We start from the raw sequence: 16,050 nt of genomic DNA, 5'->3' as shown, positions 1-16,050 counted from the left end.
ATTTACATTTTAAATTATTCAACTTGTAATACAAATTTAGAAAAAAAATAAAAAATAGAAATTTCATTTTATATTATATAATCTGAAATACAAATTCACTTAATGATATCATAAAGTGAATTTGAAAATGAAGAAGGTGCAAATTTTTAATAAAGGATAAAGTATGGGGTGTAGAAGGAAATCCCCAGCAGCTGAGCACTAGTTGTTGGAAAAGAAGCAAAAAGCCTTCCCTTGATTGAAGTAGATGTTAGGAGAAAAATAGGAAACGAATTGAAGAGGTAGAAGAAGAGAAGAAATGCACACAGAGTGATTTATGCACAGTAAAATACAGCATCAGATATTTGTCCATGATAATAACATGGTGAGAGAGTGATGCAGAGAGAAGAAGAGAGTTTTCAGCAGCACCAGAACAGAATGATGATGAAGCCTGAAAAGAAGGAAACGAAGAAAGCAGTGTTCGTAAGGCCACCATCACTGTCATCTCCCACTCCTCCTCCTGTTGAACTGTACGGAGACGAAGGTGTGCTTGTCCCACTGCTTGTTCCTGTTCCTGTTACTGCACTGCTATTTACCAAAACGGTTATTCAAATATTATTATTAATAACTATTTATTTTATTATTGTCCTTAGTAATTTTATTTAGAAGATATTGTAATATCCATTTATATGGGTTGTTTTGTGAAAAAAAAAAGTATGTATTTTTTCAGTAAAACTTATTCAAATTTAATATGCATTCTATATTCATATATTTAATAGTTTTACATTATTTACAAATAATTATATACTCATATATTTTATACATCTTTTAACAATAAAAATATGAAAATATTTTAAACTTTTAAATAAAAAATATCTTAAATTAGTGATTGATGACAGTGATTTTATCTAAATCTTAACGTATATAAAAGGGTTAAATATGTTTTTAGTCCCTAAACTATTGGCCGTTTCTGGTTTTCGTCCCTCTTCCAAAGTAAGGTACGATTTGGTCCTCATTCTTTAGAAAAACGTTCGTTTTAGTCCTCAAAATTTTGTTTTTAGTCCTCGTTTTAGTCCTCAAAACGTTCGTTTTTTCGACTAAAACGAACGTTTTTTAAAGATTGAGGACCAAATCGTACCTTAGTTTAGAAGAGGGACGAAAACCAGAAACGGTTAATAGTTTAGGGACTAAAAACATATTTAACCCTATATAAAAAGATAATATAAATACAAAAATAATATCTACGGATAGATTTATTGATGGATAATTAATATTTATAAATATTTATTACTCGTAATAATCTATATTTTAATATTTACTTTTAATAAGTTTGGTGTGATAAATATATTATTTACAAAAAAAATTTAAAAAAATTTATTTTACTTAATTAAAATTAAATTATATTTTGTTAAGTTAAATTTAATTAATTTAAACTTTTAATTTCTATTTTAATTCAATTTATACTTTATTTTATATTCTTTTAATTTTATTTTAAAATATATAAAATATATATCTTTTAAATATTTATAGTATTCACATGTTCAGATTTTAAAATTTCGCAGATATTTTTTATTATAGATTGTTCAGTCAATAGGACAGTGCCCTATCCTACCTATTTTTATCCCTAAAACGAGCCTAGTTAGTTTTTAAAAATAATAACTACCTAAAATTTTAGTGTGAAAAAATTACTATTAGCAGCTATATAAATACATCACTAACAGGAAGTTATGCTTAAAAGTGGAACAAATATTAATCTCTTTCCCACCAACACTTTGATTAGTTTACAAAAGGATAATGCATAAGGAGTAAAGTTATTAGAAAAAGAAAAATATGAGGGACTACACGCACAACACATACATGGATAATAATTAAAATAAAATAAAATAAAAAGTGAAACTAATATTTAATATTGACAATGTTGATATCATATCGGATAATGATACTTTGACAACATTTTTTTTACAACAATTTAATATTGTCTACGTATCATTGTATGATTGGTCCAAAATTACTCCACAATCAATAATAATAATCATAAACACTAACATGAACCGATTAAAAGAATGACACATGATGTTAAAATGTTGTGAAAAAAAATGTTGTCTTCTCTCTCTTTTTACTCTAATTTGTTTCCTGGAAATATTTCATATTTTCTTTGCAATAATGTTAGCCTTTTCTTCTTCTTCTTCTTTTTTTTTTTTTTTGCTGCATAACCTTTCGTGAAATAATTAAGTTGTGGTTAATTTATGGATTGACATATATTGTACCATTTTTAAGTGTAATTCTCCTTTTAAGAATGTTTATCACATGATATATCTGTATTGTGCTAGAAGTAACTTTTACAAAGAGTAGTAATTTTTATAGAAAACACAAAGAAGTATTAATTTAGCAAATGCTTAAATAAGTTTAGGCTCATAATTTAATTTTACTTTGAATATCTCGTGAAAAATGTAAATCATTTATGTACATTTTAAGGTAATTAATCTTTTATTATTGATTTTCTTATCTTATTTGTAAAATGTATCTATATCTTTTTGTATCCCTCAACGTATTCCTTTATCATAAGAACTAATATATCTTTATAACGTAATATTTAAGTACAAATAAAAAGAAACTTAATATCAGAATATGATACTGATCCAAGTATCATAAAATCATGCTTTTTTTTCCTCAACCCTCCAAAACTGACATTCAAATTATCTATTATAGGAATCTTTTGGCACAAAGTTTTGAAATTTTCAGAATATAAATAGGATTTTCAGAAATTTTAGTATATATATATATATATATATATATATATGATATCTTTCAAAACAAATTTTTCGAAATGAATTTTCGAAAAATATAAAATGCGAGAAAGAGAATTTTCAAAAGATTTTTTTTTTCGAAACAAGTTTTCTTTCTCTCGTAAAAAATGAAGATACAACAAAGATGATGCAGTACTGCCCATTAATAATAACAACGTGATATAGAAAATACAGTTAGTAATAATGAAATGTACAAAAAAGAAGTTGTAACTTAAAAAAAATGTTAAAATTGTGTTGATTCTTAGTGGTACTAGTTTTTGCCAGAAAAAATGTGGTTTTTATAAAGAAAAAAATAGATGCAAATTTTTAAAATTTTTGTCAGCAAGAAAATTATAAAAAGATTTACAGTTATAATAAAAAATAAATGTTAAATAATAATACTGCATGTTAATGATAGACCTTGGTGTTGAACCACTTAAATGTCTTATTTACCTATTTAGCTATGGTGTGATTCTCAACAAAAAGAATGTTAGAAACCCTATTAAAAAATAATTTAATACTCAAACCAATATATAACTACATCCCACTATTTGTTAGATAATAACCACCTTAAAGAACAACATTAATCTATAGTTTTTCTTAAAGGATCCATTAAGAAAAACAGTGAATTAGCATATTTGGAAAGATCCATTAATAAAATTATAACTTTTGTCAATTTGATCATTTTTATTTTTTATAAAATTTAAATTGTTAATAAATATAAATCATATAACACATATCATGTTTTTAATTTTTAAATCTTTTCAAATTAAAAAATATTCATGTATCAAAATTAATATTATATTATGTGATCATGTTGTTATTAATAACATGATACAATATTAATTTGACATGTAAACATTTTGTTAATTAAAAAGAAATATATATTATATATTGTTAACATCGATTAATAATTTAAATATTATTATGAAAAAATATTAAATTATCTAAATTCAATGAAGGTTAAAATTATATTAAATAAAAAATATCATATTAAATAAATTCGATAAAAAAGAGAGACAAAACTAATATTTAAACCTTTCTTTTATTAAACAATTGAAAATTATTGAATCTCAGCTATTTCAGTAACTATAGATTGTTTAAAGTAACTATAGTAGTGATTAAAGTTAGCAGTCCACTGCTATGCAATTACCTATTTTTATTGCATGAAGAAAGGTAGGTAGTGTGTTTTTAAAAGTTCTCATTGCATTTTTTTATTGATAAGTATTTTATACAACAAACTTAATGCCAGAAAACCATTTAACTTAAGAGTTACTTAAAATTTTATTTAATATAAATAAAATATTTTAAAATGGGTATGTATTAAAATCACTCTGGTAGCATATAAATGAGCAATGAATGAACCTGCATCATCATCATGCAGAATGGTCAAATGAGAAAAGACTTTGGGACCACCCAAAATAAATAAAAGTAATAATAGATTTGGACTTAGCCTAGGAAAAAGCAACGTTATTCACGAAGGTCCTAGCCTTAAAAACATATACATAAAGAAAAAGTAATAATAAACATTTAATTGTACCTATGACTTTAAAGGAAACATAAAATAAAAAAAAGAAAAATAAAATACACCAATTACAAAAGTAAAATTCAGTTTTAACAAGAAAATACAACCATAATTATTTTATAGAAAAATAAGTGAGGGTGTCTTTTTCATGTATTATTATTTTAAAAAGTAATAATAGCGTAAATCCTTTTCATAAAATGATAACATTATGATCCTCCATTCGAATTTAAATATCATTACAACCACTTTATTTGAATACATGAAATCCTCCACTCACATTTTGATTGAGAAAGTAATAAAGATTTATTTTTTTTACTTTTTTGGTGTAGGGAAAAGACGAGTTTCCGAATAAGATATTTTGCTTTTTCAACTTGAAACAGATTAGGTTTTTGCTCCTCACATAAAATATTTTAGGTGAACTTTATCACATATTTACTTAGTATGCAAATAAAATTCATAAAACATCATGTTATTAAGTACTAGCTTGGCTAAGTAAGATATATTTAAAAATACATTAACACTGAATTATAAATGCACAACAAACCCAACTTCAAACACACACACAATAAAGCTGCCATTGAATAATTTTCTTAATAATATACAATAATATATAAACAAAAACAAAGGGGTTATTTTAAAAACTTCGGATTTTTCAAAACAAGCTAATATTTTCTCGCTTGGACCACACATAAGATATTAATACCATTTTCTACTCAAAATTTTAAGATAATAAATTAATACATCCTCGTTTTGATATGATTTTCTACTTTTTATTTTTATCCGATTTAAGATTTAAACTCACGTTTAAAAATTTTAGCATTTCATTCATTATTTCTTTGAATTAAAATGTCTGCTGTGAAGAAAGGTAACAGCAGAGAACCCTTTCATATGAATGGTTCAGAAAATCCAATTACATGATTAGGCACTGATCAATGTATGAGAAAACAAATGAATAATGCATCCTCTTCCCCACTTTCTCAAAAGAAAACCTTTTGTGGGGAATGGATAATTTTAATGTAAGCATAGCTCTCATTCTCCATTATTATGAGAAAAGTAAAGTTAGCTACCATATAAAGTCACTAGCCACTATGCTACTAAATGTGTATACTATATACAATACAACATACCAATTACCACACCAAACTTTAGGCAAAAGAAAACAAAAACTAAACCAGAGCTTGTTGAGGAGCAAATTTGTAAAGTTGTTTAAAGGTTTTGAAGAATCAAATTCCAAACTAAAGGTAACAGAAGATGAAAAACAGAATGGTTCAATATGCATACCTGGAGCTAGCAGGGTAGGAACATCCTGCACTGCCTGTTCATAAAAAAAAAGACACAAATTTTGAGTTGTCATGATAGCCTTGAGAATCTAAGAATTTTGAGGTAGTTAGTTGAATGAATATAAGTGAGTACTCTAAAGAGAAAGAGATTCTAAATAACAGTGCTAGAATCCTTAATTCAATGACTGTGACCTAGTTGGTAACACAATGGATTTGTGAAGGACCATTTGAGACTTTCACAAAAACACATAACTTAAAAAGGGTGTTTATTTTATTTTTTTAATATAGCTAAATCCCAAGTAAAAAATTATCCAAATTATTAGTAATCTTTCAAACACCAAAGATATTAATATTAGGGCATATGTTAAATGAACTGATGTTGACAACACAGAAAAATCACAGAAAATCCAAGTGGGTTTAAGAAGTCCAAAATTTGCACCTGAAAAAAACCATTTTTTTAGTAAAATGGTAACTTAATGAAAATACCCAAATCCTTAATTTTGAAGGATATCATGAAATTCCTCTGATCAAGAAAGAGGATTAAAACAGTGGTGTGGAGGATTTACTGGGATCTGATGCAGTAACAGTGGCAGTTCCTGCAAAGTCACAAGAACCTTGAGCTTGACCCTTCCTTTGGAAATAGCTGTTAACTGCATAGTTACAGTGAGCTCTAACAGTGTTTGGTTGAAAACAAGGGCCATTTTGGTGCAAAGGGTTACAATCAGCCCCAGCTCCACACGCATAGTCTAAGGTTTTCTGCAGTATGGTATCACTTCCCTCCTTGCAAACGCACCAAGTGGCACCTATCACATTCCACACAAAAACTTTAAGCCAAAAAAGAAACTACAAACACACACACATCAAGAAAGCATGTGTTTGATCATATTTCAACAGTTGCGGAGATATGACACACACTCTGCATACACTCATCATGGTAGCTATGTTGTTGTGTACTTAGAAATGATAAAAATGTTGTGACATAGAGATGTAAATCAAAAAGGAAGAACATAACATGAAGAAAAGAGGCCTTGTTGGTACAGATGAAAACAACTCAGAAATGCTTACTTGAAGAGCTGGTGAAGGCCAAAAGAAGCACTGCTGCAAAAGCAAACAAGGCCATGCTGCAGATTTTTAGAGGTGGAAGGAGATGGATGAGGTTGTTTTGGAAGAGGAGCAATGGGTTTTATTTGCTAGAGCTAGACAGAGTGAGTGTGATATGAGATTAAAAGCTGAGAATGAGCTAGACAAAAATATAAGAGATGTTTTTTATTTTGATGTAATTAAGAAAGGGGTGGAATGATGGACCCATTTGGTGTGGTGTTATCATGAGTACTCTTTCTTGGGCACTCTTTCCTTTACATAGTTACTGATACCAGTTTATGAATAAATAATACTATTTAGTGTCTCGTGTTTCTTCTCCCAGGACCAAATGTTTGCATAGGGACTCAGAAAAATGTTGGTTTGAGCAGAGAACAGAACAGAAAAAGTCTGTGTTACTGTTGTAAACGTGTTTGTCTTGTTAATATACCTGGAGCTGAGCCCCACATCGAAGGGAGGAAACAAAGTTTAAAGATTTAACCTCGAGTTTAATGAGTTGAACTAGTTGAAATTATTAAAAATTATGGCAAGTGATAACATACAGAAGAAATAAAGTATATATAGAAACTAATAAATATAGTTTACTATGTTTAAAATCAACAATAGCAAATAAAATTCATTAACAAATATAATATACATAGTTTAAAATCAACTATAAAGCTCTTATAAAAATCAACTTCGTACAACTATGTTGAAATTTTGTATGACTGTGTTGGAAGTGTTTAAAATATTGTCTGTATTTTTACATCCAAAGATACATTCTGTATAATTTAAGATATATTTATAAATTTTTATATTATGTAATTTAGAAATATATTCATATCATGTAATATATTTATGGATTTTTTTAATTAATTATAATTAAATTATATAATATAGAATACATTTTCAAAATTTGTAAGTTAGAAATATATTTTGAATTAAGTAATTTGGAAAATATTTTCATGTGCATTTTTGGATTTTGAAATGTAAAAATATATTTTGGATTAATCTTAAATACAGATCTATAGATTACATAATCTAAAATTTTTTTGAGGAAAAAGTTAGGATTTACTTTTATGGTTGATGTAGGGTATGAAAAATTGCTCTTTGTTTTAAATTATAAAATGATTGATCATTATCTATCTAATTGTAGTAGGTCCATACAACAAGATACCAATATAATTCTGATGGAAAGACAAAAGTTAGTGTAATAATACAACGACTTTATTTTTGTAAGGTGGTTGGTGTCCAGGATGGGAATAACGACTTTTTAGGTTCGATTTTAAAGCCTCTAGAGGTTGTAGTGTAACTTGCTCTGAAGCCTATTGTAGAGTCGGTTTTGGAGCTATTGTGAAACTTGTTTTGGAACTCGTGGTGGAATCTATGTGGAACCTGAGATGGAGCCTATGGTTGAGTTTGTGGTAGAGTTTACGGTGCCCGTGGTGGATCTATGGTGGACTTTGTAGTGGACCATGTAGTGCATCCTGTGGGGGTGTGCCAATTGATTTTGATTCCTTAGCTAATATGTTTTATTTGGAGGATGTTACTCCTACTCTAGATAGTTTGCAAAGTTTATAACATTAATATTTACCTTATTGTAATTTTGAGACAATTTCTATTTTTTTGATGTATAAGGAATCTCATTTTATGGAGGAATTGAAAATAATCTCTAAATAAGCTAATATGCTTGATGAGAAGGAATATTCTAATTTTCATGAGGATGATGAATCAGTTCAAACTATAAGGAAGCATGGTTCAGGTAGGCAAAAGAAAATTAATATTAAATCTTCCAAAGCAAATATTTCTAAAAAGCTATAATACATTTTAAAGGCCTTTTGTGGATTGTGGGTTGATTTAGTATACTAAGGAATTTGATTATTGAACTTTACATTTTTACTATTGCATTACTTTACTTTTTCACATCTATACATTACTGCAGTTAGTAATTATGCCAACAACAAGTTAGTAATTATGCCAACAACAACAAGTTGAAGTTTAATAACATTGTGACTTAATCTTAAGCGAAGATGTTTGCTGGAGAAGTTTAATGGAATATCCGGTTCTAATTCTGGTTCAAAATTTAATGTTGAAAATAGAGGAAGAAATAGAAAAAAAAAGTCGTAATTAAGGCCAAGGCAAATCAAAGTCTAGAGGGAGATCACAAACAAAAGAACGAAATGATATCACTTGTTGGAATTGTCATAAAAGGGGTTCCTTTACAAATCAATGTTGGGCCTCAAAGAAGAAGAACAACAAAAATAAGCAAGATGATGATCAATTAACAAATGCAACAACAAATGAAATTACAAATGCACTATTATGTAGTTTAGACAGTTCCATTGACTCATATATTATGGACTCAGGTGCATCATTTCATACTATACCTTCCTTAAAACTATTATCTAACTGTGTTTCTGGAAAGTTTGGGAAACTTTAGCTTGCAGATGAAAATCTCTTGATATTATGGGAAGATGTGATATTAATATCAAAATCTCTAATAAAAGTGTGTGAACTTTGAATATGTCAAACATAATCTTGCCTTAAAAAGAAACTTAATATCTATAGGACATTGGATGATGAGGAGCATTACACCACTTTTGGAGATGGACATTGGAAGGTAATTAAGGGAAATATTGTTGTTGCTCGTGGAAAGAAGCAAGGATCTCTTTACATGATTGTAGATGAGGATATGATATCAGTTATAGAAGTTGACAACAGTTCCTCTTTGTGGCATCAAAGGTTTGGGCATATCAGTGAGAAAGGAATGAAACTCATGATCTCAAAAGGTAAAATACCTAACTTGAAGCATGTTGACGTTGGGCCTTGTGAACATGATATTTTTGGAAAGTAGAAAAAAGTTAGCTTCTCCAAAACAGGCAATACGTCTAAAGTTGAAAGACTATAATTAGTGCATACAGATGTTTGGGGGCCAACTCTAGTAAAATCCCTTGGCGGTTCCCAATATTGTGTAACCTTCATTGATGATTCTACAAGAAAGGTACGAGTCTACTTTCTTAAGAATAAATCTGATGTATATTTTGTGTTTAAAAGGTGGGAAAAAGAGGTTGAGACTCAAACAAGTTTAAAGGTTAAATGTTTGAAGTCTGATAATGATGGAGAATATGACAAGAGTAAATTCAATAATTTTTGTTCAGATAACGAGATCATAATGGTCAAAACAGTTCTAGGAACACCAAAACAAAACGATGTGGCAGAAAGAATGAACAAAACCTCGAATGAGAGAGCAAGATGTATGAAAATGCAGTCAAGAATATCCAAGATATTTTGGGTAGATGCTATAAACACAACAACCTATCTTATAAATAGAGGACCATCAATTCTTTTAGATTATAAGTTACTTGAAGTGATGTAGTCTGAAAATGAGATAAGTCTTTCCCACTTAAAAGTCTTTGGTTATGCTTCATATATTTCATTGGACTTTAATAGTAGAGATAAACTGGACTCTAAGGCAAAATGATTAGAAGACAAAATGATTGGTAAATGCAGAGTCAGAGCAAGTATCATTAGAAGAAATTTCAGAGAGTGATATAATCAACAGAAGACAAAATACAAAGGTAGAGCATGAGTCAGAACTAGAACACATAGTAGAGTAAAAAACTATTGAAGTCATGTTTAGAAGATTTAGCAAAACAATTGTAGCACTACAAATGTATTCTGCTTCATTACACTACTTGTTATTGACTGATGCTGGTGAGCTAGAGCATTTTGCTGAGGCTATGTAGGGAGATAGATATGTTAAGTGGGAGCTAGCAATGAAAAATGAGATAAAGTCTCTTTAGAAGAATAAAACACGGTCTTTAACCAAACTACTGAAAGGAAAGAAGTAGCGAATAAGATGATATGACTAGAGAACCTTCTAAAAGAATTAGGAAAATAACAAGATGACCCTCCATTATTCAATAGTCAAAGTGCTATATATCTTGCTAAAAATCTAGTTCTTCATTCTAGATGCAAGCACATTGAATTGAAGTATCACTTTATCATAAACCTGATAAATGATGGAGAATTGTTAGTATTGCTGAGCTTAATTTGGTTCTACATTGCTAGATACTGAGATGTTGTTCTTTATTAACCTATATAAGCAATCCTCTGTAAAGCTTGAAACATATACAAAAAATAAATATATTTCCTAATGTAGTCGTGGATGTAGACATTTGTATGTTAAACCACGTTAAATTCTTATGTCGTTTATTTGTCTCTCTCCTCTTTTACTATCTTGTTCCTAACATGTTTGTCTATTTTGTTTCTTCTATTTTGCAATGATTACCTTAATGGTGTGAGCTTAAGGGATGTCTCTGATGAGCAGATGCTAGGAGGAGATGGAGATGAGGCATATAGTAGGAAGTGGTGTTTTAGTTTCATATGTTTTTAGAAGATCTATGACACTTTGGTTCAGTGTCTCATAGTTGGTTCAGTGTAATATCTCGTAGTTGTATAGGATCTTGTGTATCTTTTGATATTATAAGTTATTTATGGATATATGTAATAACATCTTATATGTTTTTTATGAGTTAATTGATTTGTAATATTAAAGGTGTGACAAATCCTATGATAGTTAAATACTACAAAAATTGAGATATTAGAAAAGGTATCAATACAAATATATTATCAATAACCATATTAAAGAAGACTCCAACTTGATCATTTTTCCACCTAGAACATTTATCAAGGCTTCAATTTGATTATTGATGCTTGAAACTCATATTTTAGAGTTGGTTTTATAAAGACTCAATGTGAGACTTTAATACATTAGTTTCATTGTCTTTATTGTTCGAGTAACCATTTATGCTTAAAATGTTAAGGCATCAATGAAATATCACAAGAGTATATAAAAGTCTAATAATCCTAATAGTTTTGCCATATACATCTCATGATTTTAATGATAAAATAAAATAAAATTTTAGTTGATTTAATAAGCTTATGAATAAGGAAATATAAGTGTGTATAACAAAAGGAAGACAATCTTGAAAGAAAGATCATTCGAGTACTAAAAGCATGTGACACATTATAGTTTATATGAAAACTAAACCTCACATAAAGTTAATACAAAATCTAAATAAAAAAAGAATATGGCATTCCCAATATTACAACAAGATTTACAAAATTAAAGTTATCCAATTCCTAACATATTGATTGTTACAAAAGAAGTGCCATCATAAAAGAATCCAAGCTTTAAAAGGCTTTAACATACAAACAAGCACAATATCAAATGTCATTGAATAGAAGTCATTCAATGCAAAAAAGACTCATATCTTATATTAATTCACACACAATAATTTATATAATTAGATGTAAGTCTAAATTTGAGATTATTGTTACAATACATTTGTTTGTGGTTTTGAAGATATAAATAATATTGTATTTTGGTTGGTAACAAATTACATGATTCTATAAGACTGAACAATCATTCATAGCCTTAGACTTTATGTGACAAACTTCTAAGAAATAGACAAAGAAAAAAAACTTTATAACATACTATAAACATAAATATATTTTTATAAAATATAGTGTTAGGTTAAAAGTATTGAATACATTTTTTGATATATTAATTTAATATTTTTTTAAATGTTTGTACTTTATATTTATTAATATTTTTTTTTGGTTTTCATTATATAAAAAAGTTACAAACAAAAATTGGAGTGTTTCTATTGCGATTTATTAAATAAAAATTTAAATTATTTTGTACTCATTGTTTGTATATATATACTTTATTAAAATTTTAATGTTTATTTTGATGGAAATTTATAAATGTTATTTTTATAATCAGTAAAATCATATATATTATCATGCATATGACTTTTATTTATGATAATAAAAAATAAAGATAATTTCATAGAAAAATATAAAAATATGGAGTAATTATAAGTAAATAATTTTTATAATTTTACTATAAGTAGATAATTTTTTAGAGATAGTTATTAGATTTGAGAAAAGCAATTGCAAAAACAGAAAAATAAAATAACAAAATTATTTATATTAATAAATATAAAATTAAGAGGAATTACATTTTTGATAAAAGTAAATTTCTTTTATAATAGTTATATATATTATGAAAATTAGTAATTTTTTTTATAATTACATTTTTGTTTATTTTTTTTATAATTATAATAATAATTTGAATTATATATTTTTATCATGATACTGTAATTTATATAATTAATGTATTAAAACCCTGTTCATATTAACATTTAAAAAAAAGTATTTAGAAGACATATTTAATATATTTTAAATTTTATTCCCACCCAATATATATTTTGTCAGTTTTTATTTTTCCCTTTTGGCATCATTTACAATTTAAAAAAAAGTTAGGAAATTAGAAGGGACACATCCACAATTGCAGTGGTAACCTCTTAGGCTTAAGCAAAACCCACACTATTAGAGTTGAAACTTGACTCATAGTATAATAGTAACCATTCAGGTTTCTTTATACTTCACCGACTTGCTGCTTCTCTTGAAGAGTGATCAATTTTGTTTTGGGTTGAAGGACATAAGTTATGAAAAAATGTTGATTCAGATTCCTCGCCTCACCAACTCTCTCAGAGACCCCTTCGATGTCGACCAGTACTATCTTCATCGCAAAACCATTCTCCATAATCAAAAACCCCGCAAGTAATAATTTTATTCTTAATTGTATTTTCTTTTGTTCCTTTTCATTTTATTTCTGTGTGATTGCTTATTAACAATAGTTAGAAAAAGAAAAACAATGGTAAATTTCTTCCGTTTCCGGCAACCGGATAAAGAGTTTGAGATGCTCCTATTGGTTTCGGGCTTATTATTATTTTATAATGTGCCGTGATTTTCAAGTTGGCGATTCTCCGTGAAATTTATTGACTGATGGTTCATTTTGGATGTTGAATTGTGGCATTTAGTTCTGCAAGTTCTCTTGATGAATCGGAACTGGCGCGGAAGATTGTTCAAGGGTGGGAAGAAGGTACTGTCCAGTTGTGAGATTCATGTGTTAGTAATTTTCAATTGATGCAAAAAGGAATGTTTTTAATTATTCCATGTTTGTGCTTGGTGAATTGGTGAAACAGCTTCTTCGGAAGTGAGACAAGCCTACAAGCAGTTTATAGGAGCAGTGGTGGACATGATTGACGGAGAAATGCGCTCCGAGGAGTTCCATGAGGTGGCACTGACTGTGTACCGGCTGTTTGGTACTCCAATGGAGGATGGTTACATTGATAAAATTATTTCAGACAAAAAGTAAGTATTTACGAATATGAGAGTATACATAAAGTCATGTAACTTATACACTCATCCCTGAAGCATTTTTCGAATCTGAGAGTATACATACAGTCATGGAACTTATACACTCATCCTGGAAGTTTGTAAGAGTTCACTGTTATAGAAAATAATATTATTTTTTTAACAATGACATGTATGTATAACTTAATATTTTTAACAATAATTAAAGATTTGAACTTCTTAATAGAGCAAGTAGGCATATCTCAACAATAAAGTATGGTAGTATATTTGTAGTAAATAAGATCAAACTCTATAAATGACCAAATCATATATAAGTTCATGAAAAGATAAGTTCCTCAAGGAAGGACATTTAGAAAATAAGTTAATCTGTTCAATTTTGCATGACTTTTTGATCTAAAGAATTAATGAGCCTTACTAGATATTGTATAGAGGACTTTTAGTACACTGTGGTGGAAAATCTCTAATTTCTATTGCCTGATGCATGTTACAAATGCTGAGGCTATAACACGGCTTAAGTATATTTTTGCTTATTGTTCAAAACATTAAACTTTAATTGTGACATTGATATGCAGGTTTGAATTACAAAAGCTTATTGGACACACACTTGTTGATGCCAAGTTGAGGCAAGTTGCATCACTAGCACAGAGGCTTTTAAATTTGCAGCCGCTCAATAAAATGTCTGCCATTTCTATTGAAAGAAACTTAGATGCTGATGACGATTTAGAATTTGGAGCTGATTTGTTTTTTCAAGCACCTGCTCGTTTCTTGGTTGATGTATCCTTAGATGACGGAGATATGATGGATTTTGAAAGCATTGTTCCATTAGAATTTCACAATGAACAGTATGGTCATACCAGCCCAGCAGATCATTCTATTGTCGATGGGGAAAAGTTCAACTTGGCTTGGATAAGAGATGCATGTGATAAAATTGTTAGGAATTGTGATTCACAGCTATCCCAAGATGAATTGGCAATGGCCATTTGCCGGGTTCTTAATTCAGAAAAGCCTGGTGAAGAGGTATATTGCTTGGTTTGAATCTTCCTTACAGATTTGCATATAACTACAGTTTTCTGCTTTCTTGAAACTTATAATTTCTTCTCGCTCCTTGAAGATAGCTGGAGATCTGTTGGATCTTGTTGGTGATAGTGCATTTGAAACTGTGCAAATCTTTTTATTGGTGAGAATATGCTAATTCCTCTCAATTTTAAAAACTGTTATTGGTAATTCTTTGTGAACTTAATTCTTCCTCCATCCATATTCGTCCAATCAATGATTGCTTCATATGCTGTGTGAGGTTTTGTTTTGAAATTCTATGTTTTCCTTGCTTTGAATAATTCTTTGTGGTGGTTGATGTAAGAGTGAAGGCATACCTACAAACTATCTGTTTGGGTAGAAGGAGAAGTTTATTAAGATAGTAAGAATATTAATTGGTTAATTAGTTGGTCTGATTAGCTAGATAATTGGGGAAGAAGGATAGGAGAGGGGTAGATTTGTTGTTATTGTAAATTGAACATTGGCTCTTTATCTTTTGTGAAGGGGAAACACCCTTGGAGGAAACATTTCTATCCGATTTCTTGTTCTTTTCATCCTAGTCAATAAAAATCTTACTTTTCTTTTTCTTTTCTTGGTTCCTAACAAATTGATAATGAAAAAGGACTGTAGTTGTTTTATGGATTTGTTCTAGTCGTAGTTGACATTTATATGGTAATTTGCAGCATCGAAAGGAGATTGTTGAATCTATTCATCATGGCTTATTGGTATTGAAGTCTGATAAAAATGCTTCAAATGCTCAGTCTCGCATGCCTAGTTATGGAACACAGGTATTGTTCGTATTATTTATTAATTAATCTGTAGTTCTTCACTTGTATATTGTGAAATCCATACTTATATGCTTTTGTTTGGTTGAGAAGAAAGGGAAGGGGGACAGAAGGTAGCAGTAAGTTGGGTAGTTTGGTGGGAGAAAAAGAGAGGAAATACTTAAACAGTAGTTGAATCCACTATATTGTACAAATCCACCTCTTCTCTCTATTTCTCACCCCATTTTTTTTTCTATTTCTCTTCTACCAAACATATTTAACTTCCACTATATTTTCTCACCTATTTTCATTCCTCCATTTTATTTCTATCTACTGTATTTCTCTCATCTCTACCAATCAGATAATTAAGGATTTACGTT

At 28.8% G+C, this 16,050-nt stretch overlaps 2 protein-coding genes across 3 annotated transcripts in view; one reads left to right on the top strand and one right to left on the bottom strand.

Moving 5' to 3' along the window:
- Positions 1–202: 202 nt before the first annotated feature.
- LOC124828509 (PLASMODESMATA CALLOSE-BINDING PROTEIN 2-like) lies at positions 203–6,919 on the bottom strand. Of its 2 annotated transcripts, none has more exons than XM_088106129.1 (4): positions 6,633–6,919; positions 6,134–6,370; positions 5,569–5,602; positions 203–564 (listed from the first exon to the last, which is right to left on the bottom strand). In XM_088106129.1, the coding sequence occupies exons 1-4, from the start codon at positions 6,685–6,687 to the stop codon at positions 396–398; spliced, it is 495 nt and encodes a 164-aa protein (XP_087962255.1). In that variant the 5' UTR covers positions 6,688–6,919; the 3' UTR covers positions 203–395. The 2 variants fall into 2 exon arrangements, with proteins under 2 accessions (XP_087962255.1, XP_087962256.1); XM_088106130.1 differs by having other exon boundaries at positions 203–561; positions 6,633–6,911.
- Positions 6,920–13,070: 6,151 nt separating this feature from the next.
- LOC124828504 (U5 small nuclear ribonucleoprotein helicase) overlaps positions 13,071–16,050 on the top strand; it is a 46,419-nt gene continuing 43,439 nt past the window's right edge. The window contains exons 1-6 of the mRNA XM_047301813.2: positions 13,071–13,277; positions 13,538–13,599; positions 13,703–13,871; positions 14,447–14,891; positions 14,986–15,051; positions 15,590–15,694. Of these exons, the coding sequence (XP_047157769.1) occupies positions 13,171–13,277; positions 13,538–13,599; positions 13,703–13,871; positions 14,447–14,891; positions 14,986–15,051; positions 15,590–15,694 (954 nt within the window). The 5' untranslated portion in view covers positions 13,071–13,170. The remainder of the gene's footprint in view (positions 13,278–13,537; positions 13,600–13,702; positions 13,872–14,446; positions 14,892–14,985; positions 15,052–15,589; positions 15,695–16,050) is intronic.

The sequence above is a fragment of the Vigna umbellata genome, chromosome 2 (genome assembly GCF_029865625.1).
Source record: "Vigna umbellata cultivar VRB3 chromosome 2, Vumbellata_1.0, whole genome shotgun sequence".
NCBI lineage: Eukaryota > Viridiplantae > Streptophyta > Magnoliopsida > Fabales > Fabaceae > Vigna > Vigna umbellata.
The sequence above is the reverse complement of the archived record's forward strand: the minus strand, read 5'-3'. Positions and strand labels throughout refer to the sequence as shown.

Coding starts and splice junctions, on each gene's coding strand:
- LOC124828509 (XM_088106129.1), bottom strand. CDS start 6,687: ATGGCCTTGTTTGCTTTTGCAGCAGTGCTTCTTTTGGCCTTCACCAGC. Junction 6,371..6,632: donor GGCCTTCACCAGCTCTTCAA/GTAAGCATTTCT, acceptor GGAATGTGATAG/GTGCCACTTGGTGCGTTTGC. Junction 5,603..6,133: donor TGTTACTGCATCAGATCCCA/GTAAATCCTCCA, acceptor TTTTATGAACAG/GCAGTGCAGGATGTTCCTAC.